This window comes from Benincasa hispida, chromosome 4 (assembly GCF_009727055.1).
Source record: "Benincasa hispida cultivar B227 chromosome 4, ASM972705v1, whole genome shotgun sequence".
NCBI classification, from domain to species: Eukaryota; Viridiplantae; Streptophyta; class Magnoliopsida; order Cucurbitales; family Cucurbitaceae; genus Benincasa; species Benincasa hispida.
This window is the reverse complement of record NC_052352.1, coordinates 54,153,710-54,178,082: the sequence shown is the minus strand read 5'-3', so window position 1 is coordinate 54,178,082 and position 24,373 is coordinate 54,153,710. Positions and strand designations below refer to the sequence as shown.

Sequence of the window (24,373 nt, the reverse complement as noted above, 5' to 3'; positions counted from 1 at the left end):
CACATCTATTGGGAGAAATATAATGGGAGGCCAGCTTCTTTTGCAGCACACTTGAGCAATTTAGAGTTCCAAAAATCATAATCCATAGGACTATATTTATTCTCCTCGGGCTTTTATACTTCTAAAGAGCTTGTCTTAAGAGTATATCGATTGGAGGGGCTTTGCAAAGATGAGTGGCTAATGATTTAACCGTAAAAAAAACATTGGATTCCAGTGACCATGAACGTATGTCGGGGCAATCCTTCACTTCTACTTGTGCAACTAGGCTTAACAACGCTTGGAAATAAAAAATTTCATCTTCTTTCAATAATCTTCTAAATGAAATGCACCAAGAGGAAGTGCTTTGATCCCAATGATCCACTAAGCCATTTGGTTGGACAGCTAAGCGGAATAAACTAAGGAATCTGGAAATAAATGGAGGATTGCCGATCCAAGCATCCAACCAGAAGGCTATTTTGCAACCGTTACCTAAAACGAAGACAGCCAATTTTTCCACTTTCTGCCACGACCTTGAGATGTTGATCCAAGGGCTTCTAAGACTGCAACCTGCCCTACCTAAAGTGTGCCAACCAAACAAGTTGCTGCCATGTATGCTTTTGACCACTTTACACCATAGTGAGGAGTTCTCATTCATAAATCTCCAGTCCCATTTTGCTAAGAGAGCCAAATTTTTTCTTTTAAACCTCTCAGCCCTAGACCTCCTTCCTCTTGAGACACATGCTCCCATTTAGCTAAATGGTTTATTTTCCCCCTTTATGACCTTCCCAAAAGAAATTTCTCAAAATTTTTTCTAATCTGGATAACACCTTCCTTGGCACCAAGAAAGAAGACATATAGTAAGTAGGAAGATTTGAGAGTACTGACTTACAAAGAGTCGACCTTCCTCCTCGAGATAGGTTGTATCTTCTCCATTTGTCTAGATTGCCTTGAAATTTGTCAATAACTGGCTGCCAGAATTCCACCTTTTTTGGGTAACCACCCAATGGGAGACCGAGGTAAACGAGAGGGAGCTGCTCAACTTTACAATTGAATATAGCAGCCATTATTTCCAACTTATCTGAATCTATATTTATGGCACAAAGGGCTGATTTTGTCCAATTAATTTTCTGACCTGAGCACCATTCAAAAAGATCAAGGGTAGCCCGAAGAGAATCTAACATGGCATCTTCATACTTGCAAAAAATTAGAGTATCATCCGCAAATTGGAGAATAGAGACATGGACTTTATCTTTACCCACCAAGAAGCCTTCATAACTTCCTTTTTCATGCAGACGATTGATTAGGGCATTTAACACTTCACCCACTAGGATGAATAGGAAAGGAGAAAGGGGATCTCCTTGGCTAATTCCTCTTGTTGCACAGATTCTCCCTCGTGGCCTGCCATTAATGAAAATGGAGAACTTTGGGTTGGCAATGCAGCCAATTATCCATGAGATCCATTTTGGTTCGAAATTTTTACCATAAAGCACCTTTTCTAGGAAGGACCAATCCACTCTATCAAAGCTTTTTCTAAGTCCAGCTTGAGGATCCAACCTTTATTCTTTTTCGATCTATAATCTTCTACGGCTTCATTAGCTATAAGGATGGGGTCTAGGATCTGTCTCCCCTCAATGAAAGCACTTTGAGTAGGAGCTATTATACTTGGCATGATCCTTTTTAGTCTTTCAGCTAATACTTTTGCAATTATTTTATACGTAAGGGTTGTGAGACTGATTGGCCTGAAGTCTTTTACTTTCACTGCATCTGCCTTTTTTTGGATTAAACAAATGAAGTTCTCTTTAACACAAGAGTTGAGCTTACCATTGCTGTAAAAATCATCAAACAGTTTTGTGAGGTTATCCCTTAGTTGATTCCAAAATTTGTTGATGAATTCTGGTGTAAAACCATCTGGGCCAGGCCAGCACCTTTCAGACTTATATGCTACCGATCAGGATTTTGGTACTATTTGTTCTTAAATCACTGATTGACCCAAAAACTTGAGCTAACGGGTGAAGGCAAATTTAATATCATATCATCTAACTGTTATAATGATCCAACAATATTAATTCTGCTGATTTTCATATTTTTTATGGTTATCTTTTTCAGGGAGATCTTTTATGCATTCATTACTTCTTTGTGCGAGTCCCTTATTAAAGAACTGCATTCCAACGGGTTAGTTAGCCATTTTGGTAGAGATAAAACATTGGATTGGGTTTCACAAAGATGTTCAAAATTTTGTCAAACAATGCTTCATTTATGACAGCCAAAGGAACTTCCACAAATGCTGTTATACTCCATTGCCGACTCCAACAACAATTTTGGAAGACTTATCCATGGATTACCTTGCAGTCAAAGGAATTATGATTTGGTCATGTAGTGGTTGATCGTTTTAGTAAGATGACTAATTTTCTTCCTTGTAAAAAAATCATGATATAAATGACTAAGCAAAGCAACATAATGAAATGTAAAGATTATAAACTGCACCGGATGGGTTTCAAATCTACTGTAGTTTGCTGAATTATAGTCTCTAATGCAATGCTCGTCCCGACGCCTCCAGGAGGGGTGCTTTTCTAGCATTGAGAAAAGAGTAACATATATTAAATTTGAACATTAAAGATTACATGTAAACGAAAAAGAAAAAAGTCAATTCTGCACAAGATAGTAAGTTTCAAATCTTTTGAACAAAAGTATGAGGCCAAAACACAAGTGTATCGAATGGGAATAAAATTTAAAATTAGCAACAAAGTGTGTTGAAAGTTCGTGATCAGAACTTGTGGGTCCAAAAGTTCTCTCCATAAATTACATTTCTTTATTTAGGATTTTCTTTTTCTGCAACTGAATTATTTTCTTATCGTAGTTTTCATTTATTCTTCACCTGAACTCCGAAGATCTAGAGCTCATCAGGAACAAAACTGTAAGTGCCCTCAAAAGACCTAGCACTCAGATACTGTGAAGTGAATAAAGGTTTGGCCAAAAAGCACCCTGTATTTTTCCATTTACTAGAGTCATATACATAGCCTGTGTCTCAGGGTGTCCTAAACTAACGAAAAATAAACAATGTAAAAGGATATTATAATGGATAGACAACTAAACTACTTAAATTAGCATAAACAAATATACATGCTATAACAGTTTCCAAAGAAATTTGTAAGGTTAGACGGGTTGTCCCGTGAGATTAATCGAGGTGCATGTAAGCTAGCCCAGACACTTACGGATGTTTAAAAAAAAAAAAAAAGGTTCCGACCGAAGAACTATCAAAGGAACAAATCCAAGATAAACGCCAAGTCCTTATAAGAGGCCCGAGGGAACCAATATTCCAAATTAGTTTAAAGTCATGATACACTCCAAGTCTTTGTATTCTTTCATTTTTTCTCAATGAAAGTTGTTGATTTTATCAGGAAATAAAAATAAAAAAATAAAAAACCTGAACCAACGACTAGGTCAGGCGGACAGCCCTTCCAACAACACCCATGCAAAGCAGTTAAAGTTTACACAATGTTTTAATTCTATAGGAAGTATATCTGGCTCAGATTAAGGAGTAATAGTCAGGATTAGACTTTCAAGCTCATTAACTATTGGGTTCTTTTGCCTAGAATTGACATCACACTATTGCTAGAAAATTAACTTCGATTGGTTTTAAATGATCCTCCTTTCAGCTCTCTAAATATTCTTACAAAAATGATACTCCTTCCTGCAGCATTCTCGTGAGCCAATATTAAATTTTCTGTATGGATGCAACATATCAATATAATAGAGAAAAAAATAAATGAAGATAACCCACAGATGAACGGCTCCACATTTTTTGCAGCAAGTAGTCATAGCGGCCACCAATAGCAAGCAAAGCACCTTCGGGATGTGAACCAGGATTATTCTCCTTTGTTAAGTATACCTGGACATGTAATTAAAACTTAGTTAAATGACACTAAAATAGAGCAAAATACTGCTTGATGTATTACACATATAAACTTGGAGAATATAGAATCTAGATTGCTTCGATGTACTTTAGAATCATGCCCAATTAACACAAAATAGTCTACTAGAAAGGCAAACCTGCAAGTAGCAACTAATACTTCAGTGCGACAGTGCCTAAAAGTGAGTGGTCGAGAAGGGAGCTTCAGCTTATAAGTGGGAAGCGTTTTTTTAAAAGAAAATAAATAATATATGATTTCATCGGGAAACAAGTTCAGTTATTGGCTTTTTGTGCAAAAATTTTCACAAATTAAGACAAGTTATATTAGAACCCATCTAGGTAGTTTTTGTGATAACCGTCTCAATAGCAACACTCGACAAAAATATAAATATAATTGTAGATATACAGACATATATAGACATACAACCCATTTATGGGTTTTCCAAATAAATACAGTAAAGGTCATCCATCACATTTTCCATACCTGGAAAAATATATCTCGATGATAACCCTCAGTTGGTGACATTAAAGCATCTATGTAAACATTTGTTTCAAGCCTCCACATTCTCAGGTAGTTGAAAAGGTTTAACAACTCATCAAGTGCTTTATGCATTGGTTTATCTGCAATATATTCGTAGAGGTTAAAAAGGATTCATATCTTTTATTCGGTATCTTAAACTGTAAGAACATAACCAATCAGTTGCAACAATACCTGTTGGAAGTGCTCCCCTCAATCTAGGAAGTGCCTGATCCACAGCACCACAGAACCTAAAAACTACAGTCTGCAATCTATTTACAACAGCTTGTGCTAATTTGAGTTCCTGTAGTAAAATTTCTCCCTCAAAAATAATAGAGATACAAGTTCATCCTAAATGTTCACCAACATGATGAAAAGCGCTTGAAGAAGAAAAAAAAAAAGGAGAGAAAATAGTCTAGTCTTAACATTAGTAACTACAACAAAGTTCACAACTTCACATAACCGCAGGAAGATATCTCTATTCGTAGTTGCAAAAGCCTCTATCATCACGTTGACTGTCCATCAATAAGAGTATTTATCTTGAATCTAGTAAATTATAGGAACTAAACAGCTAAAAGGAGGTGGAAGTTTTTATACCCAGAGAGGGATGAAAATGAATAAATGGGAGTGTCAACTCCAATTGGAAAGAAGAATGTTGAGTTGAGGGTACTTGAGCACGCTAAAATCTGTCCCATAAAGCCAAGGCTCGTACTAGAATTTGTCAAGTTTCCTAATAAAATCCCGTTCCCATATATACATTACCTATATCTGATTACATCATTACTCTGATTATTAAAATGTATCCCTGTAAGTAGTGTCCCAGGAAATTCTCACACTGCCCTCTTAATTATCATTTATCAGTTACCGTGAGTGGGCTCCAAGGCTAACTATTAGAACTAAGAACCTTGTCCTCAAGGTCACATAGTGGTATTTTTTTATTCATGGCTGCAAAAGATTCCCATGTTGCCTTGAACTCTGAAAGGGCTCGCCATTGAATCAACAACTGCAAACCTCTGCCCTTGCTTGAACTCTGAAAGGGCTCGCCATTGAATCAACAACTGCAAACCTCTGCCCTTGCTTGAAGGATTTGTCTGTATTCAAGTACTGCAACAAGTTCTACTAATTTCGACACTTTAATCGGATAAAGGGAAATTGGATAGAAGAGATAGTCTTTAGATAGTAATCATGAGGCATGGCTCTCCCTTACAAACACTATTCAAGGCTTCTATAGGAATGCTACTAGAGTATTAAAAGGGTATATTAGTAATTAACCAGGGAGTTTGTTGTGGAATTTGGTTATAAATAGAGGTTACAGGAATGAGGAAGCTAAGAAACATTTTAGTGAGAGATTTAGGAGTTGAGAGGATTCTCTAGAGAGGGAGAGTCCAAGTACCTTGAAAACTTGGTTTACCTTGTCATTCTATTATCGTTTATCTTTTAATATATTTGGATTTTATCAAATTCTAGGCGATAGTTTATAGAAGACTCATTCGGTACTATAAAAATATAAAATTCAGAAGAGAAACTCAAGAGCTTCCCTCTCCCTCCTTATAGGAATAGGTCTCTAGAACTGATTCAGATTCATGACCATGTTTTTACCAAACCCATTTGCCTCAAGATTTGGGAGTCTTATCTCGGATGTATTATGTCCCTGCCTCTATACGGTACTACTACATCCAACATTATCCCCTTATGTTGTTCCCTCCCTTAAGAAGGAAGGCTAAAATTCTTCTTGCCATGCTTGGTTACAAAGGAACCACAAACTTTTTCAAGGAAAGAAGAGAAACTATACATTTTTAATCTTAGGTTTCAATACTAATTTGGCTCCTATATTTTTTTTAATTCATTTTGGTCCTTGTACTTTTAAAATGTTCATTTTAGTCTTATATTTTAAAATTGACCATTTTGATCCCTTCATTTTAATTTTTTCTCCCTCTATCGAGGGACCGAAATGGTCACTTTCTAACATACCTTACCTATACTAAAATGGACATTTTGAAAGTACATGGATCAGAAACCAAAGTTGAAAATGCTAAGACCAAAATGAACTTTTTACAAGGACCAAAATGTATCAAAGTCAAAAGTATAAGGATCAAAGTAGTATTTGAACCTTGATCTTATCATTTATACAGCTGCTTGTTGGTGAAAGTTAAAAATATTTTTTATAATTACTCTATAGTTGATATGTGGTAATTAGAGAGGCTTATTGTAACCCCCTTAGATTTTGGAACTTGGAAGGCCTGCTTTCTTCTTTTCTGCATTTCATTACTTAGCATAATCCACTCTCTCTTACAAATACTTAGATACATATATATATATATATATATATTGAGGCTTATCAATATTTTAAAAAACGGAAGAGGCGTACGCCTTGAGGCGAGGCGGCTTCCTCATGCCTCAAGGAGTGCGTTTATTTTAAGAAAAAAGAGGCTTACGCCTCTGTACAGAAAGGCGTACGCCTTTGTCTTATGCACTGAGGCTTTTGAGGCTAAAGCCTCAAAAAAATCTGAAAAACAAAATTAAATGGGCTGAGCCCCACCACCAAAACAATTATTATTATTGTCTGCATGTGTTTTAATCCTTGCAATTTAGAGGAGTGAAATCGTCACTAACAGACAATTAACAAAATATTGTTAATAATTGATTTTTTTTTTTTTTTTTTTTTTTTTTTGTGGAGGTGGAACCGACAGCAAGTTTTAAAATATAAACTAACCTAATACTAATTTAGAACCACTAAAAGATTAAGGTGGAATCGGCAGCAACTCAAAATATTCCAAGTGGGAGAGTTTCGTTCAATTTTGTCTACACAATTCAATCAACTTCCAAGGTTAGATTTTTTCACCCATTTTTATCTTCGTAATAAAATTGGTTTCTATTTACTCTTGTTATTTTTAAAGAGTTTTTTCCTTAATAGTCATTGTGTTATTCTTTTGTTTTTTTTCCTTTCGTTTAAACTTTAAAGAGTTTTTTTTTCTTAATTGATTTTTTTCCGTCTTATTCTTTTGTTTTTTTTTCCTTTTGTTTAAAGATTTTTTGTTCTTAATTGATTTTTTCCCCGTCTTATTCTTTTAATTTTTTTCTCTTTGTTTAAAGAGTTTTTTTTAGAGTTTTAAAGAGGCTTTTTTCTTAATACTTACGGTCGTATTATTATTATTTTATTTTATTATTATTATTTTTTTAACATCTTGAATTTTTTTCCAACTTTAAGTTTTCTATACTTGCTTTTTTTTCCCACAGTTTTTATTTCAAACATTTTTTATATTCTTTATTTTCCAATACAGAATTTTTATTCTTTTTTTTCCTATTTTGTTTGATCTATTAAGACTTCTTTTTTCCCAATTTTGTGCTTTTCCTATTTGTTCCCCATGTTTTTGAAATTGGACCTTGACTCTGTTTTATTTCCCTAACTGCTTTCTTAACTATGTCCATATTTATGTTTTCTTCCTATATATGGTTGGAAGTGTTAAAATACAAATAATGAGACTAGGAAAGATCCAGCTTGGAAGAATGGGACTGAAGTACAAGAAGGTCGAATAGGAAAATCCTACATTTATATCAAATGTAATTTTTGCAACAAGGTTGTTATGGAAAGTGTCGAAAGAATGAAAGATCATCTTGGAGGAACACGTAAAAATGTTGCACCATGTAATAAAGTTCCTGATGAAGAAACAAGAAATTCAAGATTACAATAAACAAGGAGAAATGGCAAAGATGACTAGTCAGAAGCAATTTGAGGATATGGTTGAAGGGGGCATACTATTACGGTCCGACTTCAAGTAGTTGTGATGTTTCTTCCAGAGGAATTCGAGGGCTAATGAATCGATATATGACAGTTGATGCTAGCGGTGTTGATCATGAAAATAAGGTTCAAAATCAAGTTACTCTTATGAATACAAAGGAAGCGCGCAATTCTGTTTGTATGGATATTGGAACATTTTTTTTAAATGGTATTTCGTTTAATGTGGCGAGAAGTCCTTCCTTCATAAATATGTGTAGATTCATTGGATTATATGGTCGAGGTTTGAAGCCACCGAGTATGCATGAACTAAGTTCATGGATTTTGAAGGAAGAGATGAAAAGTACAAATAATATTGTTAAAGACATCCGCAAGACATGGGTGAACACTAGAGTTTCAATCTTATTAGATGGTTGGAAGGACATGGGAGGAAGAAGTTTAATTAATTTTCTTGTAAACTCACCAAGTGGAACAGTTTTCTTGAAATCGATTGACGCCTCAAACGCCATAAAAGATGGAAACTTATTGTTTCAACTTCTCGATGATGTAGTAAAGGAAATTGGTGAGAACCTCATAGTACAATTGGTGAAAGACAACGCATCTAACTACAAGGCAGCTGGAAAAAAGCGAAAGAATTTGTATTGGACTCCGTGTGTTGCTCATTGTCTTGATTTGATGCTTGAAAAACTTGAGCTGCCTCAACATAAGAATGCATTGTTAAAGGCAAAGAAGGTCCGTAATTTTATCTATAATCATGGTTGGGTGTTAGCATTAATGAGATCTTTCACGAAGAGAGCACTTGTTCGTCCAGCCACCACAAGATTTACTACTGCTTATTTGACATAAAAAGTATTTACCAATCAAAACAACCATGAAAAGCAATGTTTACTTCTAAAGGATGGCAAGATAGTGTTTGGGCAAAAAAACCTGAAGAAAAAGAAGTGAAGAGAATAATTTTAAGTGAGAAAATTTTTTGGCCCGTTGTAGTGTATGCAATTAAGACTACAAAAGCTTTGGTGAATGTTTTGAGATTGGTTGATTTTGAGAATGTGCCTGCAATGGGATTTATATATGATGCCATGGATTCAGCAAAAGAAGAAATTGCCAAGAATCTTGGTGGGGAGGAAGCAAGTTATAAGGAGATATGGAATATTATAGTTGATAGCAAATGAAAACAAGAGAATAAAAGTTATACTTCAAACAGATTCATTTCGAAGGAGGGAAAAACTTTTTGGGTTCCAACAAACAATAGCCTCTTGCAAAAAACGAACTCCAGGTAAGTATCATGAAGATAATCTATCATATTTTTATTTATTTTGGTTTCCTTACTTGATGTGATATTGGGCGATGTAGTTGATTAGTGGACTCAATTCGGGGATAGAACACCAGAACTAGCAAAATTTGCCATCAATGTTTTGGGTCTTACTTGTTCAGCAGCTGGGTGTGAACGTAATTGGAGTACATTAATCATGTTAGGAAGTGTTCAATTGTATTTCCTTACTTTGCAAAGAATTGTCTAAGACTTCTACCGTTGTTAATAAGTTTATGTTTTATGGATAGGTGCATACAAACAACAGGAATCGTTTGAGCACAACTAAGTTAAATAACTTAGTCTATATCATGTACAATAAAAGATTAAAGGATAGACACTTGAAGTGAAGAAGTCGATCCATTGGTGGTAGATGATGTGCCATCTGATGATGAGTAGATTGCTGAAGATAATAGTGGGGCTGCAAATTCCTTTGTTGAGCAGGATGGTGATTATAATATAAATGTTTATGAGCTTGGAGAAGGAAGTAGTTCTCAACAAAGAAGTAGTGAGAAGACCAAATAAAATGTTAAAAGTAGAGGTATATTACTTACTGAAAAGATTTAATTTAAACAAATTTCCAAAATTCACTTAGTTGTAACTTTTATTTACAAAATTTATTTCACAAACAGATAAAGGGAAGAGGTCGATGACATTGGATGAAGAAGAATGGTTAGACATTGAGAGTGACAATGAAAATGAGGATGAAGCTATTAGATACGAGGATGATTCTATGAAAGATCCTAGTAATAATAATGATAATGATATTGAAGATGAGATTTAGATGGAACATTGAGATTTTTTTTTTCCTTTGTCATGATTAATTTTGAGTATGTTAGATATTTTTTAAGCAATATTAAAACATTATAAATATATAATAGTATGTATTTTATGATCTAATTATGTCTTATTAATTTAAAATGAGGCTTACACCTCCCCTCTCTAAGGGAAAATGCCTCGAGACCGCCTTTAGTCTTTTAAAACATCGAGGCCTCTTATAGGGTTCTTTAATTAACTCGAGCCTAACCTGTAATAGTTGGCGCCTTATCACAACCCACTTAGATTTCCTCTCAGAAGATTGAGGACGTAAGGATACCATCATAGAAAGCAGCTGCACGTACAAGAGAGCTTCAGCACGACCATAAGAAAAAATATTAAACAATTATAATAAATTGAACTGCTAAATCACCGATTGATTCAAAAGCTTAAAGTTGATGAATTATATTAAATTTAATTATATCCAAACTTCAACAGTTTCCCTCTCTTGTGGGCTTGGAAATCTATAAGATGCTCAACAAGTAGAAACCAATATTGAACGTGGAGGAAATAATATTATAAAGGTTTGAACACAGGATCTCTTGTAGTCCTACTTTGATACCATGTTAAATCATCGATTGACCCAAAAGCTTAAACTGATAGTAAATTTACTTATATCAATATTTCAACAGAAATAATTAATTTACCTCTGCCACTTTATGTCTATGTTCTGCCTTAACACCAACCCAAGACCAAATAGCATTCAACAGATCTCCATGGTTTAAGTGTATATCACAAGAATCTGAATTAAAAAAATATGAAATAACGTCCACAGTCACCTGCAATATTAGCAAATAATGTGAGAACTTCGTACTAGAAAAGGCAGGATCAAGAAAAACTTTCTGCTTCTTTCTCTTAAAACTTCGAATATTCCATAAGGTGATCAATATTATGAATCTCGAACCAATTAATTCCATATATAAATAATAATAACAATTTTAAAAAAATTTAATAAGAAACAAATTCCATTGATGTATGAGATTTACAAAAAAAAGGCCGAAGCACAAGCCAAAGGAGTTACATAAGAGATCTCCAATTGGTCAAAAGGGAAGAAAGGGTGTGTGATTTAAAAGAAGATAAACATTTACGCTAACTCATAGCATGAAAGATAATGAGTTAAAAAAAAAACAAACAAAAGAGTTTCCCTTGTCATTAAAAAAACGATTGTTCTTCTCTTTCCAAGTGATCCATAAGAAAGCATGGATTAGATGCATCCAAAGAGCTTCTTGTTTTTGGTAAAGGGATGACCATTGAGAGTGTAGGATAAGGCACTGTCTATGTCCCTTGGGAGGGCAGTGTACCATCCAAATGATGAAAAAATCTCTTTCCAAAATCTGTCAGCAAAGAGACAATGGATGAATAAGTGACTAGCTGTTTCATATCCAAACTTGCATATGGGGTAGCATTGGGGAGAAAGGGCCATGTGGGGTAGTCGTCTCTGTATCTTGCACATGTATTGATGGCATTGTGGCCAACTTCCCAAAGGAAAAATTTAACCTTTCGAGGGTAAAAATCCTTCCATATGGGTTCGTATAGGTGGTGATCAGAGGCTTCCGAATCATCTCCCAATGTTTGGGGGAGAGATTTTTTGGAGAAAGAATCGGAAGGGTCGGGATGCCAAATCCATGTGTCCCTTGTATTGGAGAGGTGGACACCATTGATGGAGTTCATAAGGTCAAGCCAATCGTCAATCTCCTCCTCCTTGAGGTTTCTCCTAAATGTTAGATACCAACCCTATCTATAATCCCAAAGATCGCATATAGAGAACCGTTTATGGTTTGACAATGAGAAAAAGCAGGGTAGACCTCGTTAAGGGGTGAAGCTCTAATCCATCTATCGTGCCATAAAGATGTGTTCTTTTCGTTGCCCACTTTAATCGTGACATTTTCTTTTATAAGATTCATGTGATCCAAGATGGCACTCCATGGTCCTTTGATGGGGGAAAGAAATATTGGGCCATGACTTATTAATAGTTACCCCATATTTAGCTTCCACAACCTGTTTCCATAAGGCCCCATCCTCATGAAAGTATCTCCAAACCCATTTGGCGAAAAGAGCACGGTTTTTATCACCCATGCTTTGTAACCCGAGGCCTCCTTTAATCTGATTCTTGATGATCTTATTCCATCTAACAAGGTGAAATCCAAAATTAATTGTGGCACCCTCCCAAAGAAAGTTTCTAAATAATTTTTTGATATTGTTAACCACCGTGGTTGGAACCTTGTATAGGGACAAGTAATAAGTGGGGGAGATTGGACAATGTGGCCTGAAGGAGGGTGAGGCGTCCCCATGGAAATTTGTTTATGCTGCCAAGTATGAAGCCTTTTTCCAATCTTCTCAATAATAGGACTCCAGAAGGGAACCGATTTTGGCTTGTCAAATAATGGGAGCCCAAGGAATGTGCAAGGCCAATGACTCGGTCTGCAACTATGCTTCTCAGCTATATGTGCCAGTTCAACAGTATTTGTATAAATACCCAATAATTCAGTCTTGCTGTGATTTATATTAAGACCTGAAGCCTTCTCAAATGCTTTAACAAGACCAAAGAGATTGTCAAGAGAAGCGTCATTTTTGTCGGTAAAAAGGATGGTGTCATTAGCAAAGGGAAGATGATGCACCTGTAGGGATCTCGACCCAATGCAGAAGCCTCTTATCTCTCCCCTAGAGCTAGCCTCAATCAACATTCTACTAAGGCAGTCCATGACGATGACAAACAGAAAAGGTGACAGAGGATCACCTTATCTAAGGCCCCTCGATGCACAGATCTTGCCTCTAGGACGGCCATTAATCATAATAGAGAAATTTCCTGACGAGATACAGCCCCTAATCTATTTGCACCACGTGGTGCCGAAGCCTTTGGCTTGTAAAAGAATATCCAGAAAAAAACTCAATCAACTTTGTCAAAAGCTTTCTAAATATCAATTTTGATCACAATCCCCTTTTTCTTCTTCCTGGCATATTCTTCAATGATCTCGTTTGCGATAAATGACGCATCAAGAATCTGTTGACCCTCAACAAATGCAGCTTGATAAGGAGCAATAATGTGTGGCAATATTTTCTTGAGTCTCACTGATAGAACTCTAGCTATGATTTTGTACAGGCAAGAAATAAGACTAATGGGTCTATAGTCACTCACAATTCTAGCATCCACCTTTTTGGGGAGAAGACAAATGTAAATTTCATTCAGGCTCGCATTAATAAAACCTTTCTTAAAATGATCTTGGAACACACTCTTGATGTCTTCTTTAAGGATGTTCCAGTATTTTTTAAAGAATTCATCCATGAACCCATCCGGGCCTGGTGACTTGTTCGTTCCAAGATCCCTGATTGCTGCCAATATCTCCTGATCAGTAAAAGGTAACTCCAGTACATTGGCATGTACAGGGGTTATAGGGTCTCACTGTCTATCGGGGGGAAATGACTATGTCCGTCACCTTTCGAGTATAAAGCTTTCATAAAAAGAAACAAATTCAGCCACAATCTCACCTTCGGTAAGAAGGATGGTCCCATCCCTCGATAAAACCTCCATCGCGGTATTCTTTTTTTGCATTCATAAGGCGATGGATAAAGGATGAATTCAAGTCTCCATCTTTAACAATTTATATTTACTTTCTATCTCCATGAGATTTCTTCTTTCGTGTTAATGGAAAGAATCTGCATCTTTAATTGTCTCCTTTTCTCGATGTCAGATGGGCTGAGTGGGCCAAGCTCCTCCATGGAGTCGAGACCTGCAAGATAAAAAAGAAGCTGGTCTTTCAAGGTTATCAAGCACCCAAAGGTGGACTTGTTCCAATCTTTGACAATCGCCTTAAAAGCCTTCAATTTTTGCATAAAACCATGGGCCGGCCATTATGCCAGGGTTTTCACTCCATTTTTCAATCAGAGGAAAAAGAGAACAATGATCCATCCACATATTTTGAAAACGGAAAGGAGAGGAGCCCCATTTAATAGAACCCAATTGCAATAAGATTGAGAAGTTGTCATATGTAGGTCTGTCAAGTCTTCTCATCGTGACTTCTTTGAATTTGGTCAATATGGATTCCGTGACAAGAAACCTATCAATGAGGGCATAAGAGGTGATCCCTACCATTAGACCATGTATAGAGGCCATTATTGAGAGGTAAATCGGTAAGGTTCGTGCTCCCCATGAAGCTTCTAGTGATTGGTCTTGCTCAAGATTTTTCATGTCTCCATCGAGAGACATTGAAATCTCCTCCCAAAATCCAAGTGTCCATGCACAAGGCCGATAAATCCTCCAACTCCTGCCAAAAAGAGGGTCTGTCCCTATATAGGCAAGGTCCGTGGACCCCCCTCAACAAAAAACCGAAACCATCAGCAATAGAAATGAGATTGTTTAGAGTGTATTGACCTCTGGTGATATCTGAGATAGAAAAGGTTGGGTTGCTCCACATTATGAGAATACTGCCTGATGTTTTGTTTGCTTCTAGAGAAGTCCAACCAATATTGCGAGAGCTCCAAATGGATTGAATAAGAAAACTGTCGAACCAAATCATCTTAGTCTCCTGGAGGATAACCACAGTCGGGGGGTTTCACAATTTCCCTTTTAATGAGAGCTTGTTTTCCCACTCATTTAGGCACCTATCATTCCAAGACATGATGATCATAGAAAAGGATGCCCACCGGGATGAGAGGAAGAAGCAGCCTTATCATAGTTGATGGAGGAATGTAAACCCAATAATCCTCGGAGGAATTGTTTCTGCTTTTTGGCCATTTTATGATTTTTATTCACTGCTGGTATAGCCATGATACAGAGCTTTTTTTAAAAAAGCCAAGGGAGAAGAATTTTCAGATAATGACTTGGATCCTCACTATTGTCTTCCATGTCGGTGTCCATGATATGGTCAGAGGGAGAAGAGTATTTTGTTTCCATCAGCATTTGTCCAATTATTAGCATAGAACATCCAATAACCACTCATGTACATTCTGATTCATCTAACTAACAAAAATAAAGAAAAAGAAAAATTGAAACCCAAAACAAGAACCCAAAACAAGAACTCAAAACAGCTCTCTAGCTCTTTTTTTTTTTTTTTTAGAGAAAACAAAACTTTTCATTGATAAAATGAAAAGAGACTAATGCCCAAAGTACAAGGAAACCAAAATAAATTACCAAGAAAACCAAAACAAATACACATAAAAGAAAATGACTAAATAGGAGAAATAAAGTCAATCTAGAACAAACGTGAAGATACTTGAACCCAAGCTGAAGCAAATCGTGCAAACTAATGAGGAGACTTATCTTGTATAAGCCATTGTAACCTTTCAAACCAAAGCTTCAACAGAAGAACTAAAATGCCAACTAAGCTTGAGTACTTGCACAGAAAACAGAGAATAGGAATGCTGCAAGACAGTCTAATCCGCTAAAAGAAGAGGATAGGAAGCAAGGAAAAGAACCCAAACGATACAAACAACAGCCTCTCTAATTTTTTGTTTTTCCTAAAAAAAAAGAGCATAACCACCCAGCCAATTCGAGAGGGCTAGAATCTCTCCCAGAAAACCTACTGCTCTATAGCTGAAAAATAGAATATCCAATCATACTAGAAAAGAAAGTTAAGATATACATCCCTGTTGAAAATAGGGTTATTAACCTAGGGGCATTTATGTAATTGTATAGACCTCTAGGGTTTCCTACTGTCTATTTATACAGTGTGTCCCTATGTATTCAGTGTATCAGATTAAAAATAATAAGAAAAGTTTCTATATCGTGGTTTTTCTCCTTGTACTAGGGTTTCCACGTAACTGCGTTGTTATTCTCTTCCCTACTCTTTTATTTTTAACAATCCCTATGAATCACAGCCCTAAACAGTCAGACTTCCCCGTACAGCTAACTATGCCTCCTCCTCCCCGCTGTCTGGGCAAAGTTTCTGATTTACTCCTCCAAAACTTTAGTAATTGGGGGCCTAACCAATGGCTTCGTGCCTTGCATTCTAGTGGAAGCACCTCTGCAGTTGGAGGATTGGATGTCGTAGAGCTGGGAGATGTTGATGATTCAAGGTACTGGAAAATTGATTTTTGGTGGTTTTGAGTTAAAAACAAATGAGATTGAGGGATTCAAACCTTTGATCTTTTGGACAAGGACATATGCCTAAACCAAATGAGTAACTCTTATGTTGGCAATTTTTTTTTGGACGAAAATAGAGCTTTTCATTGATGTAATGAATGGTGCTATCGTTGATGTAAGAATCTTACAGGCTTCTCACATTTCATTGTAAAATAGCTGTTATTGCTAGTTGGTTAATTAGTTACGGCCTTGCCGCTGGTATGTTTGGTAGTTAGTTTGTTTGTTAGACAACCATCACTTGTACTGCTGGTATGTTTGGTAGTTAGTTTGTTAGACAACCACCACTTGTATGAATCACGTTGTCATTTCTAATAAAATTTACAGTCCACGACACAAGAATTTCTTTTGAAATTTTATTTACAGCTTACTTCTTCTTTATGGTTCCTTAGACAGATTTTTTTGTAACAATAGCCTATCTTTAATCCTTCAGAGATTGGAAGGTTGTGCTTTACTAGTTCCTTTTTGGAAGGAGGCCCTCTCATTCCATGCCCCTACGCTGTCTTCTGTTTGTCTCTTTTGAGTTTAATATATTTCTCTCGTTTCCTATCAAACAAAAATAAAATTTCCGGTCTCTGATCTCATCAAAATGGTACCATAGCACCCGATCTGGACTCTTGATATTTCAACCTTAGGATCGGTACGTTAGAACAAAATCTGGATATGATATTTCGACCTCAGGATCCATAGCTTAGAACAAGATCAACCTACCATGGATGTGGAAGCCTCCTATACCCCAAGCTGTGGACTAAAACTAAAATGCATAAAGGTCGTTGAAGAAAAGTTCCTAATAGGCCCGTAGTCCTTCAGTTATTCCCTAACGACGCTTCAGTTAGTTGGCAATATTTATTTTCTTCTTTACTTTCCTCCTTTTGGTGTAATTGCGGTAAGTGTACCACAATGTTTGCTTGTAAATAATTGTCTTTATCTTTTAAATAATAGAATAGGGTTGTATTAAGAATACGTAATATATGAAATCAGAAAGTTTGATTCAATCTTCCTCCATATCTCTCTTATTATTTAGCATCATGAAACTCGCCAGACAACTACAATTTAAATCTCACCTTCATGGTATCTGAGCATATGGAAGTGTTAAAAATAAAAGAGTAGGGAAGAGAAAAACAAAAACAGTTACATGGAAACCCTAGTACAGGAAGAAAAACCACGATAGACACTGATTTTTATTATTGATTATAATACACAAAGTACAAGAGAATAGGCCAAATAAATAGACTAGTGGGAAGCCCTAGGGTACACACAATTACTAAAATACCCCTAGGGTTACAAGCTGTTTTTTTTCGACACTCCCCCTCAAGTTGGGGCATAAATATCAATAAGACCCAACTTGCTTACACAGTAATCAAAGTTTTGTCTCAATAACCCTTTTGTGAGCACATCTGCAATTTGCTGATTTGAGGGAACATAAAGAATGCATATACTTCCGTTGTCAAGTCTTTCCTTGATGAAGTGCCGGTTGATCTCAACGTGTTTTGTTCTGTCATGCTGAACAAGATTATTTGCAATACTTATTGCTACCTTATTATCACAAAATAGTTTCATTGGGAGCTCATTGTCTTGATAAAGATCTGACAACACTTTCATCAACCAGATTTCTTCACATATCCCTAAACTCATGACCTGATACTCAGCTTCTGCACTACTTCTAGCCACAACTCCCTGTTTCTTGCTCCTCCAGGTCACAAGATTACCCCAAACAAAAGTGCAGTACCGTGATGTTGATTTTCTATCAACAACAGACCCTGCCCAATCAGAATCAGTGTAGGCTTCAATGCACCGTTTATCAGACTTCTTGAACATTAACCCCTTACCTGGTGTACCTTTCAAATATCATAGGATGCGTTCAACTGCTATCATGTGTTCTTCACAAGGAGCTTGCATAAACTGACTGATGATACTCACTGCATATGAAATATCAGATCTTGTATGAGATAAGTATATCAATTTCTCAACTAATCGCTGATACCTTTCTTTATTGACCGGAACACTGTTACTAGTATTGCTGAGCTTTGAGTTATATTCAACTGGGTTGTCAGCAGGTTTGCACTCAGTCATTCCTATTTCCGTTAGAAGATCAATCGTGTATTTCCGTTGGGACACTAAGATTCCGTCCCTAGACTGGGCTACTTCCATTCCGAGAAAGTATCTTAACTTCCCAAGGTCTTTAATTTCAAATTCTTTGGCCATCTTTGCTTTGAGTTTCATAATTTCATCATCATCATCACCGGAGAGCACAATATCGTCAACATACACAATGAGAACTGCTACCTTCCCTGAAGTTGACTTATTTGTAAAAAGTGTATGATTTGAGTGCCCTTGGGTATACCCTTGTCCTTTGATAAAGGTGGTAAATCTGTCAAACCAGACTCTCGAAGACTGTTTCAACCTATATAGCAACTTTCTCAACCGGCAGACTCGCTGTTTGAACTGAACTTAAAATCCGAGAGAAGGATTCATGTAGACTTCCTCCTCAAGTTCTCCATTGAGAAAGGCATTCTTTACATCCAGTTGATGCAGAGGCCAATCTTTATTAACTGCAACTGATAGCAATACTCGGATAGTATTGAGTTTAGCTACGAGAGAGAATGTCTCAGAATAATCTACCCCAAAGGTTTGAGTAAACCCTTTGGCAACTAACCTAGCCTTGTACCGATCAATAGTCCCATCTGACTTGTACTTTATAGTGAAAACCCATTTGCACCCAACTGTCTTGTGCCCTTTAGGTAGGATCACCTGGTCCTACGTTCCATTTTTCCTCCAGAGCTCTCATCTCCTCCATAACAGCAGCCTTCCAAACTTCAATTCCCATTGCTTCCTGTATGTTACTCGGTATCACCCCTGCATCTAAACTAGTGGTAAAGGCTCTAAATTCAGATGACAGGTTACTGTATGTCATGTAACTATGCATAGGGTACCTTATACATGACCGAATACCTTTCCTCAGGGCTATTGGAAGATCAAGAGAAGCATCATATTCCTTCAAACTGTCAGAATTTCCACTGTGATCACTAGTCTCCTCTTCCTGTTTCTCATCTTCAGAAATCACACCTTTTTCACCATTATCTTTAGTATCACTCATATTTTCTAGAGCTGTGTCTGAATCGTCATTCACTGTCGTCTTCCCATCTGCTATAGTAGTGCTGTCAACACCTTTTCCTCCTTTTTCCTCTCTGCACTCGTTAGTACAATTATCAATCTCATTAATTTCAGGAATAGATGTACCTGATGTCGGGTTTGACTCATGGACCGGAGCCAGAGATGTAACAGGTGACGCTACTTCCTTCCTAAGATTCTTCCTATAGTATGTTATCCATGGGACTTGATTGGTAGGAAGGATAGGACCAATATGTTCAGGAATAGGGGCAAACTCCAAGGGAACTGTATATGTGGACCAGTTAGTCTCTTCACTAGAGGTCTCCCCCTGAAGATGGCTAACAGGGAAGAAGGGTTGATCCTCAAGGAAAGTGATATCCATGGAAACAAAATACTTGCGAGAGGGTGGGTGGTAACATTTATACCCACGCTGATGGAGTGGAACCCAACAAAGACGCATTTTTTAGCACGAGGGGTAAATTTTTGTGCGATTTGGACCATGGAGTGAACAAAGGCAACACGAAAAACTCGAAGTGGTTCATCGGAGACTAAACGAGTCGTAGGGTAGGACTCTTTTAAACAGTCTAAGGGGTTTTGAAAATTGAGGACTCGGGAAGGCATTCGGTTGATTAAGTGAGCAGCAGTAAGGATAGCATCACCCCATAGGTAAGACGGGAGTGATGTGGATAGCAATAAGGACCTAGCAACTTCCACCAAATGACGACTTTTCCTTTCGGCAATCCCATTTTGTTGGGGAGTGTAGGCACACGAACTCTGGTGGATAATTCCTTTGGATGCAAGAAACTCCTAGAAGGAAGCGATAAATAATTCCCGCCCATTGTCACTTCTCAAAATACCAATCCTGGCATTAAACTGGGTTTCCACAGTGGCATAAAATTTCTGGAATATAGATAACACCTCAGACTTATCAGTGAGAAGAAAGACCCAAGTAAGCCGAGTGTGGTTGTCTATAAAAGTGACAAACCAGCGTTTCCCCGTGGAGGTTGTGGTTGGTAAGGGACCCGAAACATCACTGTGGACTAAGGTGAAGGGTTTGGATGGTTTATAGGGCTGGGAGTGGAAGGAGACACGACTCTGTTTGGCACGAATACACACTTCACACTTTAAAGAAGACACATTAATATTGCAAAATAAATGCAGAAATAAGTATTTCATATACTGAAAGTTCAGATGCCCTAAGCGGTAATGCCATAACAGAAAATCATTCTCAGAGGTAGAAAAATTTAAGGAGACAAGGCTAGTCCTATAACCATTCCTAGAGGAAGCATCATCAGTTAGGAAGTAGAGTCCCCCATCGTGCCGGGCAGTGCCAATCGTCGTCCCCGAGCTTAGATCCTGAAATAAAACAGAGTCGGGTGAAAAAACTGCCAGACAATTCAAATCTCTTGTAATCTTAGTGATGGATAACAAATTATATGAAATTTTAGGAACATGCAAAACATCCTGCAAAACCAAACCCTCAAACGGAGATAAATCCCCTTTTCCTGCAACAGGTGCGAACGACCCATCTGCAATCCTAATTCGTTCGTTACCAACACTTGGATAATATGAGAGAAACTGATCAGAGGTACCAGTAAGATGATCTGTCGCCCCTGAGTCAACAATCTAAGGTTTTTTACCATTCACACTAACAAGACCAAAAGACTGTATATTGCCTGACTAGGCGATAGTACTGATTCCAACTGTACTCAGGCTAGTGGTACTATCAACTAAGGAAAAACCATGCAGGATATTTGTAGTGGGTAAAATAGGGAAAGAATTTACCGAGTTTTCATCTGGGTATTATGTCGAGCCACCATGATTGGGCGCGACTGGAAAAGAAGCAAGATCTGGTTGGATCTTGGATGTCGATCCCTGGTCCTGGTGGTATGAAGAAGAATCTCCCTTCCAAACTCATCTATGATCGGCGAAAACTGCCCCATTTGGTTGCTCATACTCGGCTGGAAAACACCCACACTTCTTCCATCTGTCTTTTGGTGCAGCAGTGGCTGAGATGAGACGCCGATCTGAGAGGAGAAGACCGGCGGCAACGGCAACAGACGCGATCGATCTGGACTGGTCGATGCTGGACATCACAGATCTAGACCGGTTGGCGCTGGCATCGCAGATCGGGGCTGGTCGGAGTCGTTCAACAGTGTCTGAGAGCAGTCGAACAGATCTCGACTTCGTTCGGCCCGATCGCTGGTCGTCTTCGTCTGCGCGCCTGGGCATCGTAGATCGGGGCTGGTCGGAGTCGTTCGGCAGTGTCTGAGAGCGGCCGGACAGATCTCGACTTCGTTCGGCCAGTCGCTGGTTGTCTTTGTCTGCGCGCAACCGGACCAGATGGGTAACTGCTAGTTCACTGATCGCTGGTTGCTGGGTCTGGCGGCTAGTCATTCCGTCTGTGAAGGAGTCGGCCAGCGGTGGGTAGGGCGGCGGTGGTTGGTTTTCGCGAAAGTGGGGAAGAAGAGATTGGAAGTACCTGTCAATGGCTTGGATAATACTGGTTATATCTGGGTTATTGGTTTGGGATTTTCCTGTTGGATTTTCGTTTTCCTCAATGGTGGCTAGGGTTTCGACTCCATGCTCTGATACCATGTTAAAAATAAAAAAGTAGGGAAGAAAATAACAAAAACAGTTACGTAGAAACCCTAGTATAGGGAGAAAAACCACGATAGACACTGATTTTTATTATTGATTCTAATACATAAAGTACAAGAGAATAGGCCAAATAAATAGACTACTGGGAAGCCCTAGGGTACACACAATTACTAAAATACCCCTAGGGTTACAAGCTATTTTTTTTCGACAGGAAGAACATTGAGAAATCTTGATGTTTTTTTGTCAGACAACCCCAATTTCACACCCTCACCTCTATGGTATCCAGTACGGAAAATTTTGAGGAATCATGATGTTCTGCCAATCACTAGCTGAAGAAATAGGGACGAAAATGCACCCACTAAAGGATCAAAGACTTCTATCCTCTCTATGTTCATTTATATTGTGATGAAATATAGTCGCGTATTAAGGGATGTTTTGGGTGCTAAGTTGAGTTATGAAGTCTAACATCGTCTGGAATTAGGAAGTTTGCATTTGAGCTGCGTAGTTAAGTTATAAAGTCAAGGGTATCTAGTGTAGTTTTTTGTAGTCCAAAAAAGTAAGATTTTATGGTGGTTATTTTTGTTTGCTTAGCTTTTTGTTTTACCAAAATCTTTAAATTCTTTATGTTGTAATCTTTCGTTAGAAATTTGTTAGAATGTTACCGTTGGTAACTAACACTCACTAGGCTGGATTCAGTATTTAAACTGAATTCCTCTTCTTCTAATGGCATCTTTGAAGTATTTTCAGAAATTGAGAGTTGTTATCTCTGTGTGTTGAATGTGCATCTCAAGGATGAAACCTGCACAGCTAACCTTATTTGAAAAGGAAAGACAACTAAGAAAGAAAGGAAAGAGGTAAACAGCCTACCGAGTTTCATCAAAAAGTAACAAACAGGTTTCTAAATGCATTAAACTAATGGAAAGTGTACCTTGATAACCTCTGCCTCAGTCAAAGCCGATGTACCCCCAATAATATCAAAATCACCCTGTTGGAGATGACAAAAAAAAGTACACATGACCGCAGTAGTTAATTAGAAATTTTAACTGAGAAAAGCATAGATACGGACATGGAAATAAAACATGGCAATGAAGCTACCCATCTTTCAAAAAGGCTGGGATAGGAGCACCATAAAGACGTGACATTAAGGATTTTACAGCAAAGACAAAGAACCCAATTGATTGTCAACTCACTCAACACTTATATCTCCAACTAGTGTTACTTTAGTTTATAGTTCAAACTCCTCAGTTTCTAGAAACAGAACCAATCATCTTAACACATCACATTCATTGGCCTCAATTCTAAATTTCCAAAAACCTTTGTTTTCTTTGGTTAAATAACAAGTTCAGTCCTTGTAATCTCACTGAATCAATTTCTTTGTCATCAGTTTTAAATTTACCACATTTCTCGTTTAATTTGATTTCGTTCAGTAAACTCACTCGTGATCTTCATTGTTGTGTCTCCTTTTTTCCTGGTTATTGCTTATTTCACGATCTTACGACGAAACAGACTATTGGTAAAGGGCGGGAATTTAGAGGTCTTTACATCTTTGAACCACAAACACCTACGGCCATCACATGCTCTAGCGTGTCGTCTCCCTTTGAAGAGCATTGTCGTATGGGTCATCCGTCTATCTCTGTATTGAAGAGTCTTCGTCCTCAACTTCAACATTTGTCTTCTTTAGATTGTAAGTCATGTCAGATTGCTAAATTTCATCGTTTGAGTTCGTTTCCTCGAGTCAATAAACAAGCTAGTGCTCCTTTTGAATTAGTCCATTCTGATGTTTGGGATCCATGTCCTGTTGAGTCCAAATGAGGGTTTAGGTATTTTGTTACATTTATCGATGACTATTCTCGTGGTATGTGGTTATATTTAATGAAAAGTCGTTCCGAGTTACTTTCTCATTTTCGTAACTTCCATGCTGAAATTCAAACTCAATTTAGTGGTGCTCTTAAAATCCTATAGAGTGATAATGCTAAGGAATATTTCTCTCATACACTAAAGTCTTATTTAGATGCCCATGGCATTCTTCATCAATCTTCTTGTGTCGATACTCCATCTCAAAATGGGGTTGCAGAACGAAAGAATCGTCATCTCCTTGAGACAGGCAGAGCTTTGATGTTTCAAATGCATGTTCCAAAATCCTTTTGGGTTGATGCTGTTTCCACAGCTTGTTTCTTAATAAATCGCATGCCCTCTTCCATTCTTAAGGGTGAGATATCTTTTCGTACTTTATGCCCCAAGCAACATTTGTTTCCCATTCCACCCAAAATATTTGGTTGTACCTGCTTTGTTCGGGATGTTCAGCCTCAGCATACCAA

At 37.5% G+C, this 24,373-nt stretch overlaps 1 protein-coding gene across 5 annotated transcripts in view; it reads right to left on the bottom strand.

The window, feature by feature from the left end:
• The window catches only part of LOC120075710 (eIF-2-alpha kinase GCN2), an 89,111-nt gene that overhangs the window by 7,278 nt on the left and 57,460 nt on the right, over positions 1-24,373 (bottom strand). For 4 of the 5 annotated variants that reach the window (XM_039029330.1, XM_039029329.1, XM_039029331.1 and 1 more), the window contains 7 exons: positions 22,984-23,040; positions 10,915-11,046; positions 10,479-10,562; positions 4,602-4,710; positions 4,374-4,510; positions 3,761-3,868; positions 2,464-2,549 (listed from right to left, as the gene is read on the bottom strand). In XM_039029330.1, coding sequence (XP_038885258.1) covers positions 2,464-2,549; positions 3,761-3,868; positions 4,374-4,510; positions 4,602-4,710; positions 10,479-10,562; positions 10,915-11,046; positions 22,984-23,040 — 713 coding nt within the window. The remainder of the gene's footprint in view (positions 1-2,463; positions 2,550-3,760; positions 3,869-4,373; positions 4,511-4,601; positions 4,711-10,478; positions 10,563-10,914; positions 11,047-22,983; positions 23,041-24,373) is intronic. The other variant, XR_005481388.1, reaches the window with a different exon arrangement.